The sequence below is a fragment of the Oxyura jamaicensis genome, chromosome 6 (genome assembly GCF_011077185.1).
Source record: "Oxyura jamaicensis isolate SHBP4307 breed ruddy duck chromosome 6, BPBGC_Ojam_1.0, whole genome shotgun sequence".
NCBI lineage: Eukaryota > Metazoa > Chordata > Aves > Anseriformes > Anatidae > Oxyura > Oxyura jamaicensis.
Genome location: NC_048898.1, coordinates 25855658 through 25873786, shown reverse-complemented (window position 1 = coordinate 25873786; position 18129 = coordinate 25855658). Strand labels below are relative to the sequence as shown.

Sequence of the window (18129 nt, the reverse complement as noted above, 5' to 3'; positions counted from 1 at the left end):
TTTTTAGGTGAGAAGAGCTGTAGACATGTTGACATCATTGTCATTGACAATCTAACCTCCTGTAAGAAAGGAAAACAATTCCCCTGATAGGTATGGAGTAAAATAGAGGCTTTAGATAAACCATTTTAATCTTCATTTGCACTCCACAAGCACAACATGCCTACAGACATCCAGCACTGCTAGAGCGAGAAGCCACTGGCCAGGCAAGAAATCCTGAACTTGATCTCTGTAAGCATGCTGCAGAGGATAGCAGAACAAAATCCTACAGTCATTTCTCATCTGATGCTCATCTGAGATGGTTCACACTCCATTGCCTAATCACTGATGTTTCAGGAGAACTGCGGCTGTGGACAGAAAGGAGATTTGGAGGACAAGGGCAAGTAACAAATCAGAAAAACTGTAGCAAAGAAACTCCTCCTGATTAGTGCTACCAACTACCAAAGCCACAGCATGAATAAAATGCAATCATATTTTTTCCAAATGCAAAGGTACAGTAGGTTTAAGACTGCTGAACAACAGCAAGTTTTACTTGCAATCTCTGGATAGTACTGTCTTAATAGAAAAATTATTCAAACTTACTTTAATTTTTCTTTCTGACCAACATTACCTTTTGATGCATCAGACCCGTGCAGAAGGCAGATTCAGACTCTCCAATTACGAGGTCAATAGTGCCCATCATTGTTTGTTCTGCTCAAACCAAAGAGCATTATCCTCCTTATGCAACTCTCCAGAGAAATTCTTGAGAAATTCTCCAGAAAGATGTTAATCTATTAAAAATCTATCATCACTTTAAAATGAACCTACAACTCTTATCAAGTTAAATGCCATTTGAAGAGACCGGAGATTCCTCTATTTTCGGTCTAACAGTATCAACCAAAGATGGGTTTCCTTCATTATTTCAAGGAGACAAAAGCACGACCACTGCTTGTTTTTCCAACTGCGATTCAAGACTGGAATCATTGCAGAGTGTATGTGTGAAAGATGCAAGATACTGGCAAAAACTGAGTGGCAGAGGCTAAAGTATCTGGCATGTACTATACACAACACCTGTATAAGCCAAGAGAGCACAAACAAGAGCAACATGTTTCTGAAACTGTCTCTAAGCCATGAAAATTCAACTTCCTTTAACATGTGTTCATCAAAATGCACTTAGCTAATAGACCTGCTTGCCTTGATTCCTTTGAATCACTCTTCCTTCCTGCCTGCTTCTTACATATAAGATTATGGGCTTTTTCTTCCTCCAGTATACAAATCACCCTGAAAATGCTGAGCTGCAGTTATAAGGCATCTCTGCATACCGGTCTCTGCATCTCATTACCGTGGGATGGTATGCACATTCGCTAAAATAAACAGTCCCCATCCCAGCCTCACCAGAAAGAATATAAAACCAACATACAAAATAAGACTTCTTTTCATAAATACAGATCAAATCAATAAACTCAGAATTAATAAGCCAATAGAAGCAAGCCTAATTTTTACAGAAGAACACGTGTATCTGATTATATATCAGGCTTGCACTGAAGATTATTTATTGAAACAAAAATGGAAATTATAGTTAGCTGAAAATTATACGAAAATGATACAAAACCACTTGACTGCAACAGTCAAAAAGCAACAGTTGGGACTTGCTTTGGATTACCAGTGAAGTTGTTACATTTTTCTCAATTCATATTTCATACAACAACACAAAGCAACTGAAATTTATTTCACCCATTTTTTCTTTGGCAGTCTTACTTTCCTTTTCAACTGCGCATTAAAAACATTTATACAGATCTTTAATTTCACAAAAAGGTTAATCACCAAGAACAATGTATACCTAACTCACAAGTATCTTCTCTTCAAAAAAAAAAAAAAAAAAAAAAGCCCAACAGCCAACGCCAAGAGAAGCAGCTAAGGAAAGGGAAAGCACACCCTGAAACTTCCCCTGGAGCCTGGGGAAGATTCAACGTGTGGCTCGCAAACTTCCTGGAGTTAGCAGCAACTGATAAAGTTTTCTTCTGCGGAACTGTCATGCTGTCCTGGGAGCCTGGGAGCTTTCAGCATCCACAACAAGCTGTACAAACACTGACACCTAAGCGTTACCTACCAGTCACAGCAAGGGCGGGCTGCTTTTAATCCTTTGGTGGCTGGCAACTCAACAGCTTTGCTCCACACCCTCAGCCCCCAGGAGGCAGTGAGCAGGCACTTCCCACCTCCATGCCACCCAGGATTTTGGGACAGTTTCATTGCTTTGTATTTGCTAAACCTAGAAGTGAAGCCAACGAGGACAGGAAGCTTCATTCCCTTGATGAGAACACCCTGAAAACAACAAAGGTTGGTAATAACCTGTAAACTGAAAGAGTGCGAGCCGCTGCTTTTGAGGAGGTAGAGAAAAGGTAAGCTTCTTGTGATTGCCAAATATGAACGGAATCTAATTTAAATGCTCCATTAACAGCACAGTCCAAGAACAGTAAGCACTGACCAGATCTCTCCTCTCGAGACTGGAAATGGGCTTTTATCCTGAAAGCACTGAACGCTCGTAGACCCTGCCTGACCAAAGCACTACACGTACATGCTTCAGTGTTCAGGACATGAAGATTGCCATCCAAGCTGGTGCCTGGCCTCTGTTCCACCAGGATGGCAAGAAATGGAAGCGATCAGCTGCGCGGGTCCTGAGCAGCAGCCCTGCCACCAAGGGCTGGCGGTGCTCGCCTGCTTCTCATTAAGACCAGAAGTTTCAGACCGAGGCTTCTCCAGCTTTTGCTAAGCCTGCAGTACTTAAATAAATAAATAGATAAATTGAAGTCGTTTCACTTGTCTACGAAAATATCTTTAGGAGGAATTCTAGGGACCTACAGGTGTCAGCAACAAGTCGTACAACCCGAGCTGCATGAGCTGTGCAGCTCTGTTCCCAGCTTTTCTCAACCACGTGCACAGAAGCAGCGCAGTGCTCCAAAGGTAAAGCAGCTCGAAGCAGTTTGTAGCTCAATGTCAACAACAAAAGCAGCAAAGCTTCTCCCCAGAGTATTTGCTTTCGTGAAAGCTGTGATTTCAGCTCTGAGCTCTTCCGTCGTAGCGAAGAGCACGAATTCTAGGCTTTGAGTATGCCTCTCATTCTCCTAACCGTATTTTAGGAACATTTAGGAACAGTGCCATGTCAGACACTGGAAAGCGTATCCAGTGACAGAATTTTTTGTGCATTTAAAGCATCATTTTGGATCATTTACAACTGACTATTCTTTTTCGTATTAAAATGTCTGTTGCCTTAAATGTCTATGAATATGCCACATTTGACTACAATCAAGCTGCACACGTAAACACACAGAAGTGGAAAATTACAAAACAGTTGAAGAATCTGGTTCTTTAAAAGCAGAAATTCAACAGAAACAAAATTACATTCTCAAACAACCATTTCTGAGCTTTTAAACAAGAAATTGCAAACATTTATATGGAATGCTATAATAAAGTCTTCAAAAAAGAGCGAACACTCACAACGTGGGATGTGCAGCACAACATTTTCTAAGCTAGTTTAATCCAATGGTCACCCAACAGGAACACTTTCTTCCAGCCCAAATTTGCTATCTCAAAAGTCCAATGATTAATTTTGATAATTCACCTCCTTATATATTTTTTGGATAACCCCTCTTATTAGTGCACCAGCTACTTATACAGAGACAAACCCCTGAAAGTAAAACCAGATCTTAGTTCCTCCACCACGCCCCCCCAGAAAACACCCAGGGCAGGGGGGCAATCTGCAATTAAAGCACAGGGAAGGTAAGATCCCACTATGATTTTGATTCTAGGACTTGAAACTCTTGGAATGTGCTAAGCTGTTCCACAAAGCTCATTTTTCTTCCAGGAAGTGACCTAATATACAAAGTACTTCACAGCTTTCAATCAACAGAGATACAGATATGAATGTATTGAGCCAATATCTGTAAAGCAAGACATGAGGTCACTTCCTGACAACTAATATCTAAAATTGACATTTGCTACTGCAAGAAGGCGTGCTTATGAAGTGTTAGCTGAACCGAGAACTTTGTATTTTTACAGAGTGGATATATTGGCTCTGCTGCCTCTGTAATCACTGCTGATGCATAATCCCCTCCCGGCCACTCCCCTGCGTGTCACCCTTCGGCGTCCCTGCCTTCCAACGCCGCCTCGGTTCAGGAGGTACTGCTAGCTAGAAAAACAGCTTCTTGGTAGTATTAGCTTTTTATTTTATTATTGGCAGTTCCAGGAATCTTTCTGTGGTAAAACCAAAACTTGGTTAGACAGAGCAGCAGTAAATGTAAGCACTTTCCAGGTTTGTTTGTTTTTCACCTTTTCTGTCAGGGGTGTCTGTTTAAGGGGGGGAGGAGAAAGAGAAAACGAAAGGGGCCACTGGTTTTTCAAAGCAGCTTGACAAAAACATCTCTCACGAGCAAAACCAGGCCTCCGTCAGAAGGGTGTCAGTGGGGGAGGAGGGGACAGATCTGGCAGTAATGGAAAGTCTCTTCCACAACAGGAGGCTCGTAGCCTATCAAATATTTATAACGAGCAAATGTGTTTGGTCTTTTTTGTACCAAGTATGCGACCCCCACACCACTTCATGTAAATTAGGGAAGCACTGACAGTGTTTATATACCAAATATGCCAAAACCTGGCAGAAGGAAGGCGCTGCAAGACGTGCCAGCTCTGCCCAGCGCCAGGCAGGTATCGGCGGGCGAGGGAAGAGGCAGGAACTGGCGAGAGCGGCCGAGAGGCTGGGCAGGGCGTCCTGCAGCCCAGCCCCTGCGTCTCGGGGCCGGGAGACGTCCTCGGTGTTTTTCTCAGTACTCAAATTCTCTCACTGAACAATCCTAACCGCAAAGTAAGCTGTAATCTAAAAATCAAGCCACAACTTGCTTTAATGTTGAACCAAAACTGTGATGACTAAGAAATAAAGCCAATGCTGCTGAACTGGCTACGGCTGCCTTTTCTGTAACATGCATAAATGTAGGTTGATCATTATCATTTAAGTTGGAGCTCAACCTTTTTGCCTTAAGTTTCCAGTTCTGGCCATTTGTCAGCTACACTTTATGCGACACAAATACCGATTTCTCGTTTTCACTTAAATATGGTGTTCAGCTACCAGACACATTCATCGGTACAAACAACAGGGATTTTCCAGTGGCGCAAAAGCTTAACCAGTGCAAAGTTAAAGGCAGGAGAGTGCACTGTAATTATTCATCTGTCTTTGGTGGTTTGTTGAGCTACACAGCACTGATGTTCAGCTCCGATAAGCAGTGTAAAGAGACATCTGTGTGCATTTAAAAATAAATGACTTCAAAACACTATAAAAACAATGCAATGGGAAAACAAAACAAAGAAAACATGCAGAAATCCAGTTTGACCAGCTATAAACTCAATGCAAGCAACCTACATTTACAGTAACTTCCTAGAGAAATAGAAGAGTCCAAACTATCTTGATTGCATAGTCAGCAATCTCCTATCTATCACAAATGGCTTAACTGCTTAAGTAACTCAGTGTCTCACACCCAAGGACCTTTCCTTGTAAAGCAAGGAAGCTCAATGACTGCCAACCATGAAACAACTCGGTACATCTTTGGCACCATACAGCACAATGGAAACCACCAACTTGTTTAAAGACTTTTTTCCACAATTAACAGCTTATCCAGAGAACTCTTCCTAAATATGACATTTACAGTACATGTAAATTTTATTTAAAACAGTTTTCAGTAAGATTTACAAGACGGCTATAGAAATAAAGGCTGTGCTTACAAACTGTGTAAGTTAGATGCAAATTCCAGATGGAAAAAGATCTCCAGAGTTTAAAAAGACCACCAAACCAGGAAGGAAATTTAGCTAGAGTGGATAGTTCATCAATGTAAACCCCGTTCAAGTCAAACTTTCTAATCAAAAAGCCACAGCAACTACAGACAACAATTTACTGCTAAAAGAAAAGCTGGAGTGTTTTTAAGTGGTTCTTCACTTCACTACACATTAAGGAACATTAAACATTGTCTAAGTGATCATGTATATTCTTTTGAGTATGTTGTGGTGACAAAGAAGGGCTTAAAATCACAATGGCCTTGGTTTTTGTCCTTTTTTTCTTCTTATCTTTTTAAAGTCACAGCATGCATCTTCTGCCATCTGTTTAAAACAGATTAAATAAGAGAATCTCCTACATGAGATTCTCTAAGTAACTGACCAAAAAGCCTCCCAACCTCAGTCACAAACCCTCTGTATTTATTGCATCACAGCATAATTACTTTGTTGACTTGAGAAGTCTTTTTTTAAAAAATATTTTTAACTTTCTACCCAAAAGCATAAAGCAAACAGAATTCATTGAAAACATTTACCTTTTCGGTTTTATTTTTCTTTTAGCCAAAGGTGTTAGTTAAAACTATCTGTCAAAGTATTTATCTTCAGCTAATCCTCTTTTAGCCTTTAATTCCTTTAAATGCTTAATTTCATTACAGAATGGACAAACAAGCTGCAAATACTTAGTCATGCTCACGGAATACCTTAAATCAGAGTTAGAAGTGATTTGTTTCTGTATAAAACTCTCCTTCTTAGACAATGCTGCACAGACGCTGTGACGCAGCTACATTTAATAATATAATTCCAAAAACTAGAAGCTACATTTAAAGTAAGGCACACACGTTGCTTCTAATCTCAATGGTGAAGTTTCCTTGAGCAGAACACCAGTCGTTCTACAGCTGCCAACCAAGCACTTATTTGTAAATATGCTCCTCTTACTGAACAGTTTGAAATAGTGATTTATTTTCCCTTCCCCAGCCTCCTTACATACCTATGGTTTCTGGCAGGTCCAAGAGCTCATTGTGCTGCAAGTCAAGGTTGGTGATCTGTGTGCAACTTCCAATCTCTTCTGGAAGGTGTTCAAGCTGATTGTGCGCTACATCCAGCGTTATGAGGTTACACAGCTCACCTAGAAGCACACAAGGAAAATCAAAACATGAAGTTCTTTAACGTACAGATCTGGAGAGATTTTTCATGAGGATCTGAAATATATATAAACATATATAATATAATATAAATATATATTGCTACTATGAAATTATAAATATAAACTAAGGCATTAGAGTATCATAATTTTATCAGTAAGATCTAAAATCTGATCTACATTTTTAAAAAAAAACTTGGATAAAGCTTTTTATAGATTCTCTAAAGAAATCTTATTTATTGATTTTCTTCTAGCACTTCAAGCCATGGAATACGAGGAGTACAAAATCCATTCCTCACACTTGTTTCGTGCTGACCAGAAGTTTAAAACTTCATGGAGTACGTGGATTGTATTGAATTATGAGAAACCAAGATCTGCTTTTATAGCATACGTTATGTTCAGACACAAAATGAACGCTTAAGAGACATCAAAATTATTTGGCTGACACCCTACAAAACTCATCCAAAGTCCTAAATGCTATTTTTAATCATTTTAGTCATCAAGAAAAGGCAACATATCATAAGAAGACTGTAAAAACTATTTATACAGATTATGATATAATATATATGTAAGCACAGGTATAGCCAATAAAAGTTTGAAATAAAAGATGTATCTGTTAAGCCTTAAAAAGGATAAAAGGAGTGTACTTGCTTAGACCTAGGAGCAGCTTTACTGCTGCTCTGTTGCATTCCTGACTCTTACATAGCAACTGAAGAGCTCAACTAGACACAGCTCTCTGTAGAGTAGTTCCACCTATGTTAACAGCAAAAACTGCATTCTGAGCAATGGTCGTTGGGTTTGCTTGAGAAAAAGTGCATGCATGCATGAACACAGGTACCAGGTACATGTGCTCATATTTTTTGGATCTAATGGAGGTGAAATTAATGCAAATGATTTGAACAGGTTCAACTCTATCCAGTAAAGGTCACTGTATTTGTGTATCAGAGCATCACTGAGTGAGTAACAAATTTGGAAAAGAAGCAAATTCCTTTTGAGGGATGACTGTCTATTTTTAAGCTTCAGTATTGTATCTTTGACATGATCCTTTAGGGATTTTCCCGCAGGCTGGGCTTGGGCAAGTTCTGATGCGTAGACTGTCTATGTATTACATCATCAGCAGATCACAAATAACAATTTATTAAATTTTAATATATTTATGAACTCAAGACTCTGTATCTGAGTTGCGGGTAGCACAAACTCTTATTGATTATCAGAAAACAGTTGTGAAAATCCAGCCAAAAGAAGTTTATGTAAAAGTGACTATTATCTGCATTTATTGACCCAAATTGGGATGTTTTTCCTAGAAAATAGGCACATGAAAGTGTAATCCTTAAGCACTGCCTTCATGGCTGTGTGCGCTCACCTCTCAAGTCAGCATTCAAGTGTATTTCAGGCAACCAGAGTCGATATCCAACCTTGCTGCATAAACCACACGATTCAATGCCATTAATAGGCAGAAGAAAGCAAACTCAAGAAGGCTGAGCAAGAGTTAATATTCTGTGGTAGAAGCACCTGCGTGATATTCATGAAAAGAAGTGGGAAAAGTGTAGAAGGCAGTAGAAGAAGGACAAAAACCTAGAGGAAGACTTTATTCTCCCTTTAAATGAGCCAAAAAAGAACTCCATATTATATTTAATAAGAAAACCCAACAAGTTTGATAGCACTTTTGGTCAGGATTTTTCACCTCACAACTACTGAAGTTCAGTCCTGACTATCTTGTTTCCATTTGTTTTCCCTGCACACCTGCATTGCAGTTTGACAATGATGTCAAACTCAACGTGGCACAAATTTCATTTCATCACATTGATTTCTCATTTACTTGACTCTTCCCACTCTACATCTGCTGAAGTGGAAGAGAGAGTTGGATTTCTGCAGTACCATTTGCTGCATTTCCCTTTTGCACCTGCTGAAAACTTTGACAACAGCAAGATAACGTGTTGCCACAAACATCTCAGAGCTAATTCTGGGAAGAAGAAAAAAAAAAAAAAAAAAAAAAAGAGAAGCTCAGGTTTATGTAGCCAGTCAAGCCAAAGTTAAAGTCCCATCATGAAGTACAGAGACGTAAGGAGAACAATTTCAATTGATACTATTCAGTATCTACTATTCAGCTTTTAGTTCACATTGCTCTGTAAGGAATCTTGCTCCTGGATGTAAGAACACTTGTGGTCTGACAGCATCTCACCAAAGTGTCCTTCCTAGCCTAAAGGCAGAAGGAGAGGGGAGGGGAAGTGAAATTCTTTCAATACTTTAACGTGGATTGCTGAGGTAAAACACCGAGACCCTGCAAGTCAACAGAAAACATGCCAGGTATACTTATCCTGCTGTTCTCCAGGACAAAGAAAAAATTCTTCCATCAGATATGCTTCTCATAACAAAGGGAAAAATGTTTGGGTAAGATGGTGGGGGCTCGCCTCCAGGCACAGAGGAAGCCCAGTGGGGCTGTGATGCTTCCCATGGGATGTGAAGAAGAGCACCTGGGGACTGCAAGCCTTACCACGCGATCTTCAGGAAGGGAAAACAGGGAGTCAGCATGGTTTGGGAAGAATAATCATGGGAAGAGCGAATAGGGAAACCAAGGAGTGTGATCCTTTATAAACCAGTGCTGGCCAGGCCCTGTGTCAGATGAGGCCAACCCGACATGCCTGCTCGTCAGCCTCAGCTTCTAACGCCTCCTGGGCACGGGCCCCACGGCCTGCGTGTGCCACCAGCCTCGGCACCACCAGCACGGCCCGGCCTCCGCGTGTTGAGGGCAGGGGCTGTCAGAAATTAAAAACAGAGGTCTCCTACATGAAAGATTTGTACAGGTACCAAAAAAAAATGGCTAATGAGTGGAGAACTCATGGTGTTGTTCATATTGAAGACCACCCCAGCTAGAAACGTGCTGCCCACAGCTGGAGATAAGCCTCAGCCGGCCAGCAGAATCACTTCTCCAACAAAGGTCAGACACCAGAGACCATTAGAGGAGGGCAGGCAGTACTTTCGGGAAATGCTATCACAGGTAAAGTGAATGAAGACGTTTCACCACAAGTAGTGGCCAAAATTTTCATCTAAAGGTAGCGAGCAAAGAGTTCTCTACAGACTGCTCGCAACTGCACTGCAGAGATGAGCAGCCTCAGGACAATCAGAAAACAAACCAGGAAATTGTGCAGGGTTGGGGATGGATTTATATAATTTTTAAACACTATGGCTCTGAATCTACACATAAAAGGCTATTGAAACCCAAAGTCTACCAAGAAAGCAGGCAGAAATGTTATGTAATAGCAGGCTTGGTAATGAGAAAATTTAAAGGAGAAGTAATGTCCATATGAAACACATAGAACAGTTTCTCCGTAAACAGAAGGCTTAATTATGTAGGGTTTTTTTCTTTTAATCTTACAATTTAAAAGTGTCTACAAGACAAAAATTTCAGGCAATTCACATGTACTTTTCAGAGAAAATACTTCTTGAAGATACCCAACTACTTTCTAGTTAAAAACATCTCTAAAAACACAGCTAAGTACACTGCTCAAAAAAAAAAAGGGGGGGGGGGGGGGGAGAGGAACAATGCCTGACTGCTGTTGAGAGGTACACAGAGGCTAAATGGTATGGTATGACAGAGTTAAATGTGCTTGCTGGAAAAACACAGGGTTACGAGGAGACTGGTGTCTTCCACACGCTGCGGCAGAACTACAGTCCCATTACACGGCCAACCTGGGAAGCCTGTCATGACAAGAGGGCCGAGCTACGTGCCCTGACTTACGTAACTGAAAATTCCTCTTGGCCATTTAAAAACAGCACACAGCTACATTAACACAATATAAAAGGCTTCACAAATTAACAGTAACGTAGGGAGATAGCATAGGTCAGCATCAAAAGGGCTGTGGTGTCTCCCACCACAAATTCTCTCGGTGGGCAATTCTCTTGGATGGCAAGGAGAATTCACAATATAAGCTGTTTTCCTCCGGATTAACTCTATGCCTGCCCATGCTTAAGCAGATTGAAAATTGTGAAATCCTTCACAACATGATAAATCCTGGGCCAGATGACACAGCAGGAGGATAAAGACTCCGACAGAAAGCGCGAGGAAGAGGAGAATGCAAACAGAAGTGGAACCTGACTCCGGTGCGTCAGCACTCTGGTTGCAATCTAATTTGTAAAGAACAATTATCTGAAATCAGCAACGCTGTGAACAAACTTCAAGTATTTCCCATAATCATAACATTCATCTCTCATGAGGTTCCCTGATGGGAGGGGAGCAACCTTTTTTTTTTTTAAGTCTGTCTGTAAAACTATTTCAGGTAAGAGTTCTGATTTAAGAGTTCTGATATATATATATATTATATATATATATATTATATATATGTAATTTCAGAACCTTATCCCTGGACGCAAGGGTTGAGTACATCATTGTAAGAGACAGGACAAATTTTTTGCTGCATGTCACCAACTGCTCAACAGTTAAAAAGAGCTATTTTGAATTAGAATTATTACTGACAAAATACAGTCTATACAGAAGAGTTATAGAGCAGAAAGAAAGAAATCTTAATATGGTTCCAAATTACTTACATATCGAAATTACAATATTCATATAAATAAATAAGCACAGTGCAATATTTAAAATGCGTGAGTGTAAAACAGAAGCTAGTTATGGGAACCGCTCAACCACGCAGAAGCTAAGCTCAGTGAAAAGGCTAAAAATCAAGTCTAAAACAAGCTCCAACAAGACAACAGCAAAAACACTTTTTGTTACTTTCAGTTATAAACAATGAAGAAATACAAATAAAAACATGTTCAAACGACCTTTTAAACATATGACAGAGGCAGAACAGCCTCAGCAAGGGCTGCAGACAGGGATGGAGACGGGCACACAAAGCAGCGGGAAGAAAGGCACAGCTGGAGGAAGGCAAGCGCAGCTCCGTGAAGCCTTGCAGCCCCATGAAGCCGAGCAGGATTGGGGTCCTGGAGGGGCTGCGCCTGGGGTCACATCTTGGCTCCTGTGCGTTTTGAGGGAGGAACAGCAGCGTGCACAAATAATAAAGGCTAACCACACACTGCTGCATTAGTGAGGGTAGGCTGATTATGCCCCTCTACTCAGTGCTTACGAAGTACTCCAGCAGTTAAAATAATCGCAGCACTGATACAAAAAAAATGCTGGATTTCTAACAAGCTGTCAGCATTCCCTGCAATACCACCAGGACTTCATTCCAGTAAGCTCCACAAGCAGATCAAGGAGGCAGGACTGCTTAATCATTATCGTAAAGCCAGTCTGAAAACAACGCAACCAGGACAAATTTACCAAATAGCTGATGAGACAAATCCGAGTCCCCACATGAGCTTTCACGGCAATCAGAAGCCAGGCACCAAAGCTGAAGCTGGCCAAAATCAAGTTCTTCACCCTGCCTGCAGCTCAAGAAAGTGACCAGAACCACATCAACTAAGGAGTCGTGTTCTGACATCTAGGGAACAGCACACGTGTATGGAAACCTGTACTTACTACACTTTGGTTCCCAAGGTCGGGCTTTAACCACGTTAGACTACAAACATACAAAGATATTCTCAACCACTGGATTCGCGGATGTTAGCGTGACAGCAGAGCCCACGAACACAACTTTCAAACTGCTGAAACTGAAAAAGAGGTTGTTACGTACAAATAGTATTTCTCTGTATTGTCAGGTCTGCCAAGAAAGGGGAAATGAAATTCAGAGCACCGCTGCGCAGCTTTGCAACCAAGCAGTCACTGAGTAGAGAGGCACTATATTCAGCATGGAGCAGACACGAAGCAATGCAGCTGCACGCATCTGCTTTGCTGTCTACGCTACTGAAAACCAAACAGGTGCAAGTGTTATGAAAAAGTTTCAAAGTAGTGAAGAAACCACAAATGATCTAAATATTGGGTAGATGGGGGAAGGGAAGAACAGACGAGACTCTTAGAGACATTCCAAGTCTGGTGTAGGCAGATTCCCTGAATTACAATCTAAAAATATTTCCCTTGCAGAACAGCCCTGACCAGATTCTCCACAGAATAAGAGTCGCATTCACAGACAGAAAACACAATATTTGGAGTCTTAAGAAACTTGCAGAAACTAAGCAGATGCAATTTCAACTGTGTTGACAATATTATTATTTGATCTCTGTGCTGAAAAGAAGAAAGTCAAAAACTTGTGTAACACACAACATTGTCTTGGTAAAGAAAATATTATCAACTTGATTGCGCAAAACAATTCCTTCAGCATAAAGTGAAAGAACACAATAAAACTCTAGATGTAAGAAATGCAAAAAGCTAGCTTAAGTAGCAGACTGCAAATCGAAACATTTGCTTGGCCTCAACCCAGAAGAGTTCCTCTGTTTTTCCTCCTTCTCATGTTCCCTGTCTGACTCACCATCGCGTTCACATTCTTCCATTCTAATCTTCAACTTTTTGACCCCAGAGGAATGGACAATTTACCAGATATGGTGATGAAGCCAGAGTCCACCTTGTGCATTCATTTCCACAATTATCCTTGGAGATTGTTTTGGCAAAGCTTCCATGTGGACTCCTTCCTGTTAACGTTTTTTTTCCATGGATGCCACCAGAGATTCAACAGCCAAGCGAGCAGGTAGGTTCTGCTTCCACACCTGGAGTGTGCACGCGTTCAGCGAGTGCACAACAACGAGCTTTCCATCGAGGGCTGAGCAGCAGCAGCCGCCTCCTGACTGAAACTAAATTATTCATGACCATAAGGACAAGGGTAGAGTGAAACACTGCAGAAGAACTTCAAGCCTGAGTGACTGAGCAACAAAATGACAGATTAAACTCCCCTATATACCTTAAAGCAATGCTTGTGGGGGACCAGGGAAAAAAAATGTATCTAGCTTCGTGTATGAGGTGATGGGCTTCAAACAACCCATCAGTGTTCAGAAGCAAAACCTGGGGAACGACATCCAAATCGGGAACGGCACAGAGATCAGGATGACTGCTGGCCATCTCGGAACATGAGAACTGTCGCTCATTAAATGAAGCGATCAAAAGCTGCACTCAAAGCAAACCTGTGGACCTTGCCAAGGATGAGCAGAGTTTATAAATCTTTAAGGGAAAAAAAATGGTCAAGCCCTTGGAAGAGGAGTCTATTGAGAATTCTTAAATAGAAAATCTGTGCCAGACTCAGGAAATCCCCAATATGAGAACAGCTGGGATCTGGGAAAGGAGTCAGGTTAAGCCTTGTATACGTCTGCATAGAAGCAGGACAAGCGTATTTGTTTAGGGCCACAGTCAGGAGCAGGATATTGGGCAAGATGTACGCTTACAAGAAAAAATAGGTACACAGAGCAACAAAGAGCAGCTTTGCCGCCATGAAATTTGTGTACCTAAAATCTCACAAGTATTCCAATAAATAAATAAATAAAATGATGCTCTAGGAAGGTGGAGCTAAGCTGGTGCTACCAGAACACCCATGTCACACAGGATTTTGTGGAACATGAGATGGAAGGTGTGGAGGAAAAAGGAAGAAAGATTCTGAAATTGTAAAGTGATGCATTTTCAATGGCTCTGTAGAGAGTAGCTTATCTTTCCTCAAGCCATTTGCAGTGCATTTCATGTGCTTTTATACAACACAAGCTATGCTACCTGGGAGATTTCACAAGTGAGCTGCAGCGAGCCAAGCTGATTTAACAACTCAGCGCTGCGAGAAGCCGCAGTCCTGCTCTCCCTGCTGCAGTCCGTGCTGTCCCACTGCTCCTCTTACACCAGAGCCTGTTTTATCTGAAATTTCGTTGAACTCAATTAATGTAATAGAAAACAAAAGTAGCAAAATCATATCCTGCCAGTTTAGTCAGAAAAATGAGCTCACCGAGGAACAATTCAGATGCACGAGGCAGAAGGACTGAGCAGCTGGGAGGACAGGAGGGGACACGGCCCTTTTCAGCATCATGAAGGTGTTGCACACCAGCACAGCCATTTTATGAAAACCCTCCCTAATTCAGCCACTCTTGAACAGATCTTTTAGCTAAACATTCAAGAAAGAATGGATTTAAAACAGCTTCCACGTATGTTTTCAGTTAAATGTATTTTTACGGATTTTTAGATCTTCTTCAAACAGATCTATTTATATTTGAAAACAAAACAATGCATATCAGGATTTCAGCTTACTACACAGCCTATCAAAATCATTTCAGTTGCATTAAAAATGTAGAAACAATATATATGTTGCTGGAAAAGTGGTTAGAAGTCCAGTAAAAGACTGGTAGCAATGACTTGCTACCTTCCTAGTGCCTGAATTTGCTGAGTTCCTAAAAATCTTTTTCCAAAGTACAGAGAATATTTTCTCCTTTCTTTGGTTTACTCAGAGAGCTCAGTAAGCTGTGATTTAAAGTTAGGAAATCCAAATATTGGAAGACTCAAAAGCTTACTGTCATCATCCTACCTACCCATAGTAAAGCAAGTGGAGGCATGGGACCAAGATGTACTGCATTCTGGGGGGAAAAAAAGAGACAAACACACACACCTGTTTACTAACTATAGATAACACTTCACTTTAAATGCAAAGCGGCTTTTCCCCCACAGTAGTCACCTTATCCAAGTTGGTGTTGTTTAACTACTGAAGATGCTTTAAAGACCAAAGCAGAACCAAACAAGTATCAGAGTGCTTCCTGACAGTTGAGAGGCGGAAGGTTCATCTCCTCTGGAACCTCTTCGAGGCAATACATACTGTAGCAGCTCAGTAGTTTTTGAGCAGATTCGTCTTAAAATCTGAAGAACTACACGTTTTGCAAACAACATTATGTAAGATATTTTACTTTCACTCGGGCTCTTCAGAAATGTTTCATTTTCAGGTTTCCCGGAAAGGCATCTATTGCTAGTATTAGCACTTGCACAGCAAGCAGTGGATGGCCCAGGTAGGCGGTTCTAGAAACTTATTTTGAAATCACATAACCAGTAGTATGGCTCTGACAAAACATCTATCAAACAAGGAATGCTGCCACAGGACTGAAAAAGAATTCAAGATTTAAGAAAGGAGAAAAGCCAAAGGGAGGTTCTGAAAGGGCATCTAAACACTACACAGAGCACCAGACTTAGGAGGAGACATTAACAAAAGGCATGAAACTAGACACAGCTTTATATAAAAGTATTGAAGACCTAGTTAATTCCTTCTAGTCCACCTAGACTCTGCCAAGATGTCTGATGTAGTAGCATGTAGAAAATAACCAGGAAACTCAGCTGGCAACTGGTAGAAGTCAAGATAGCAACTTGCTATGGACTTAAAGGGACTGAAAGTTAAATATCAGCTTGGGTGGAGGTTACCTCTCCAGGATTCTTACAGAATCCACCTCGTGACCAGTCTCGTGTCTTCAGTAAAGACTAGTCAGAAAGCAAGGGTCTTCTCAACCTGAAGGCATTGGAAGAAACAGGTAACTAAAAACTATAGAAACTGTACGAAATTTAGTAGTGTAAAGAAGTAAGGCTATGCTTAAATGCTACCTTTATCCTAGGACCTCAGGGTTGTCTTCTGGCAGAGGAGAACACCAAAGGCAGAGAGTGCATGTATCTGAGGTGACCACACAAGCACCTGTACAGTGACAGTCTGAAAGCTGCAGTATGATCCAGAGCCATGAGTTACCTCCAGCACAAACAGGGAAATGCTGACCTGGAACCGTACTAATCAAGCATGCTCTCCGTTCAAAACAAGAGAAAATATAGAAAACGGATAGCAGGGTGACAGAAGGGACGGAGATGTTATGCAAGAATTAAAACTGAAGCCTGAGTAATTGCTGGGAGAAGGTGATTGGTGTCTGCAAATACAATGGGGGAGCAAATATTAGCAACAGAGGAAAAGTGCTGCATGTAAAAACAGAGCTACACCGCAAGCACAGAAACCAGCTGGTTACAGACTTACTGGCTGCTGGCAGAAAGGTCTCAAACATCAGAGCGTTAAGGCTCCAGAATCTGCTTCCAATTTCTTTCATTGAGAGCAGAAGGAGAACAAATTGTATTTTACAAGGCTGGAGACTAAAGATTCCTAGAAAAGTAATTAAATAGGATGACTGCTTGCAAAATCGGGCGACCCTGTATTTTAAACCAGCAAGTCCCTAAAGTTGGAAAGCCTTTTATAACTACACAGGACTGATATCGTGTGGTCAGTGGAAGCCATCAAAACTCTTCAGCACCAGGATAAGACATCACAGTCAGCCCCGGCACTGTGAAGGGACTTCTTGCTGCCGGACAGCAGCAACATCCCACACCTCAAGCCTGGGGTCTGCATTTTTTTTTTCTCCAGGGCAACATTTTTAGTAAGCATGTCTACCAAACGTAAACCAAGGATTCTTCGCATACTTGCATACCAGGGTAGCTACACGAACAGGCTGTAGCCAAGCGCTGCCAGACTCTTCCTCGCTGGACAAGTCAGCAGGTTACATAATCTGTGAATTTTTAGACCTACAAATAAGCACACTAGCTCACCATCAGATATGTGAGCCTTGGGCCTCAGAACAATGGGGTATTTTTAAAAAGAATTTGAAATGTTCCGCGTGATATTGCTTTATAAAAGATAATGGCCTCGTTTTACTTCCTGCTCTGCAGCACCAAAAATTTCTGTGTTATTTACAAGTCGATAATACAAGAATGTTTACTATTAAGTTCAGCTTTGTGTGTAATATTTGGAAACTGTATTACAAATGTACAAATTAAGATCATTTGGGCTTAAAAAGACTAGTATTTTTTGAAGTGTGCATGCAAAATGCAGAGAACTAAAAAGTGTTTAAAGAAACAGAAAAATTCCATTGGAAAGTAAGAGATACATTTCTTAGCAGTTTCATTTCTCAGCTGTGTCCAACTCAAACATTTCATCTGTGTACCAAAACAAAGAGACGTGAAAGTCAGCGCATAGAAATCAATTACAGAAGTGAAACTGTCTCGTCTGTTTTCCCTACTTGAGAAAAAAAGATTTTCAAATAGCTGTTTTGTGTGTTTTGACAGTTAAAATTTTGTGTTTCTTAAACTTCAAAATCCTTTAAACTAATTTTTCCAGTGATTCAATTACAGGCAACCTAGTCAGAGAAATGGGCTTTGCATGAAGTCTGCTGTTAAACGTGGTGAAAGCCCTTCGAAATTCTTCATTGGAGTGAGTCTTCTTGCACTTGTGCTTCTAAAATGCCTTCCACAGCAAGGTGCTGAGCCACAAAAGGAATAGAACCATTACCACAATACAAACACTAACGCCTAACTTCTGGATACACAGAGAGAAGTAAAG

At 40.9% G+C, this 18129-nt stretch overlaps 1 protein-coding gene across 1 annotated transcript in view; it reads right to left on the bottom strand.

Annotated features, from left to right (window-relative positions):
• Nucleotides 1-18129, bottom strand: part of SHOC2 (SHOC2 leucine rich repeat scaffold protein) — a 66070-nt gene that overhangs the window by 19330 nt on the left and 28611 nt on the right. The window contains exon 3 of the mRNA XM_035329818.1: nucleotides 6776-6913. Within this exon, the coding sequence (XP_035185709.1) occupies nucleotides 6776-6913 (138 nt within the window). The remainder of the gene's footprint in view (nucleotides 1-6775; nucleotides 6914-18129) is intronic.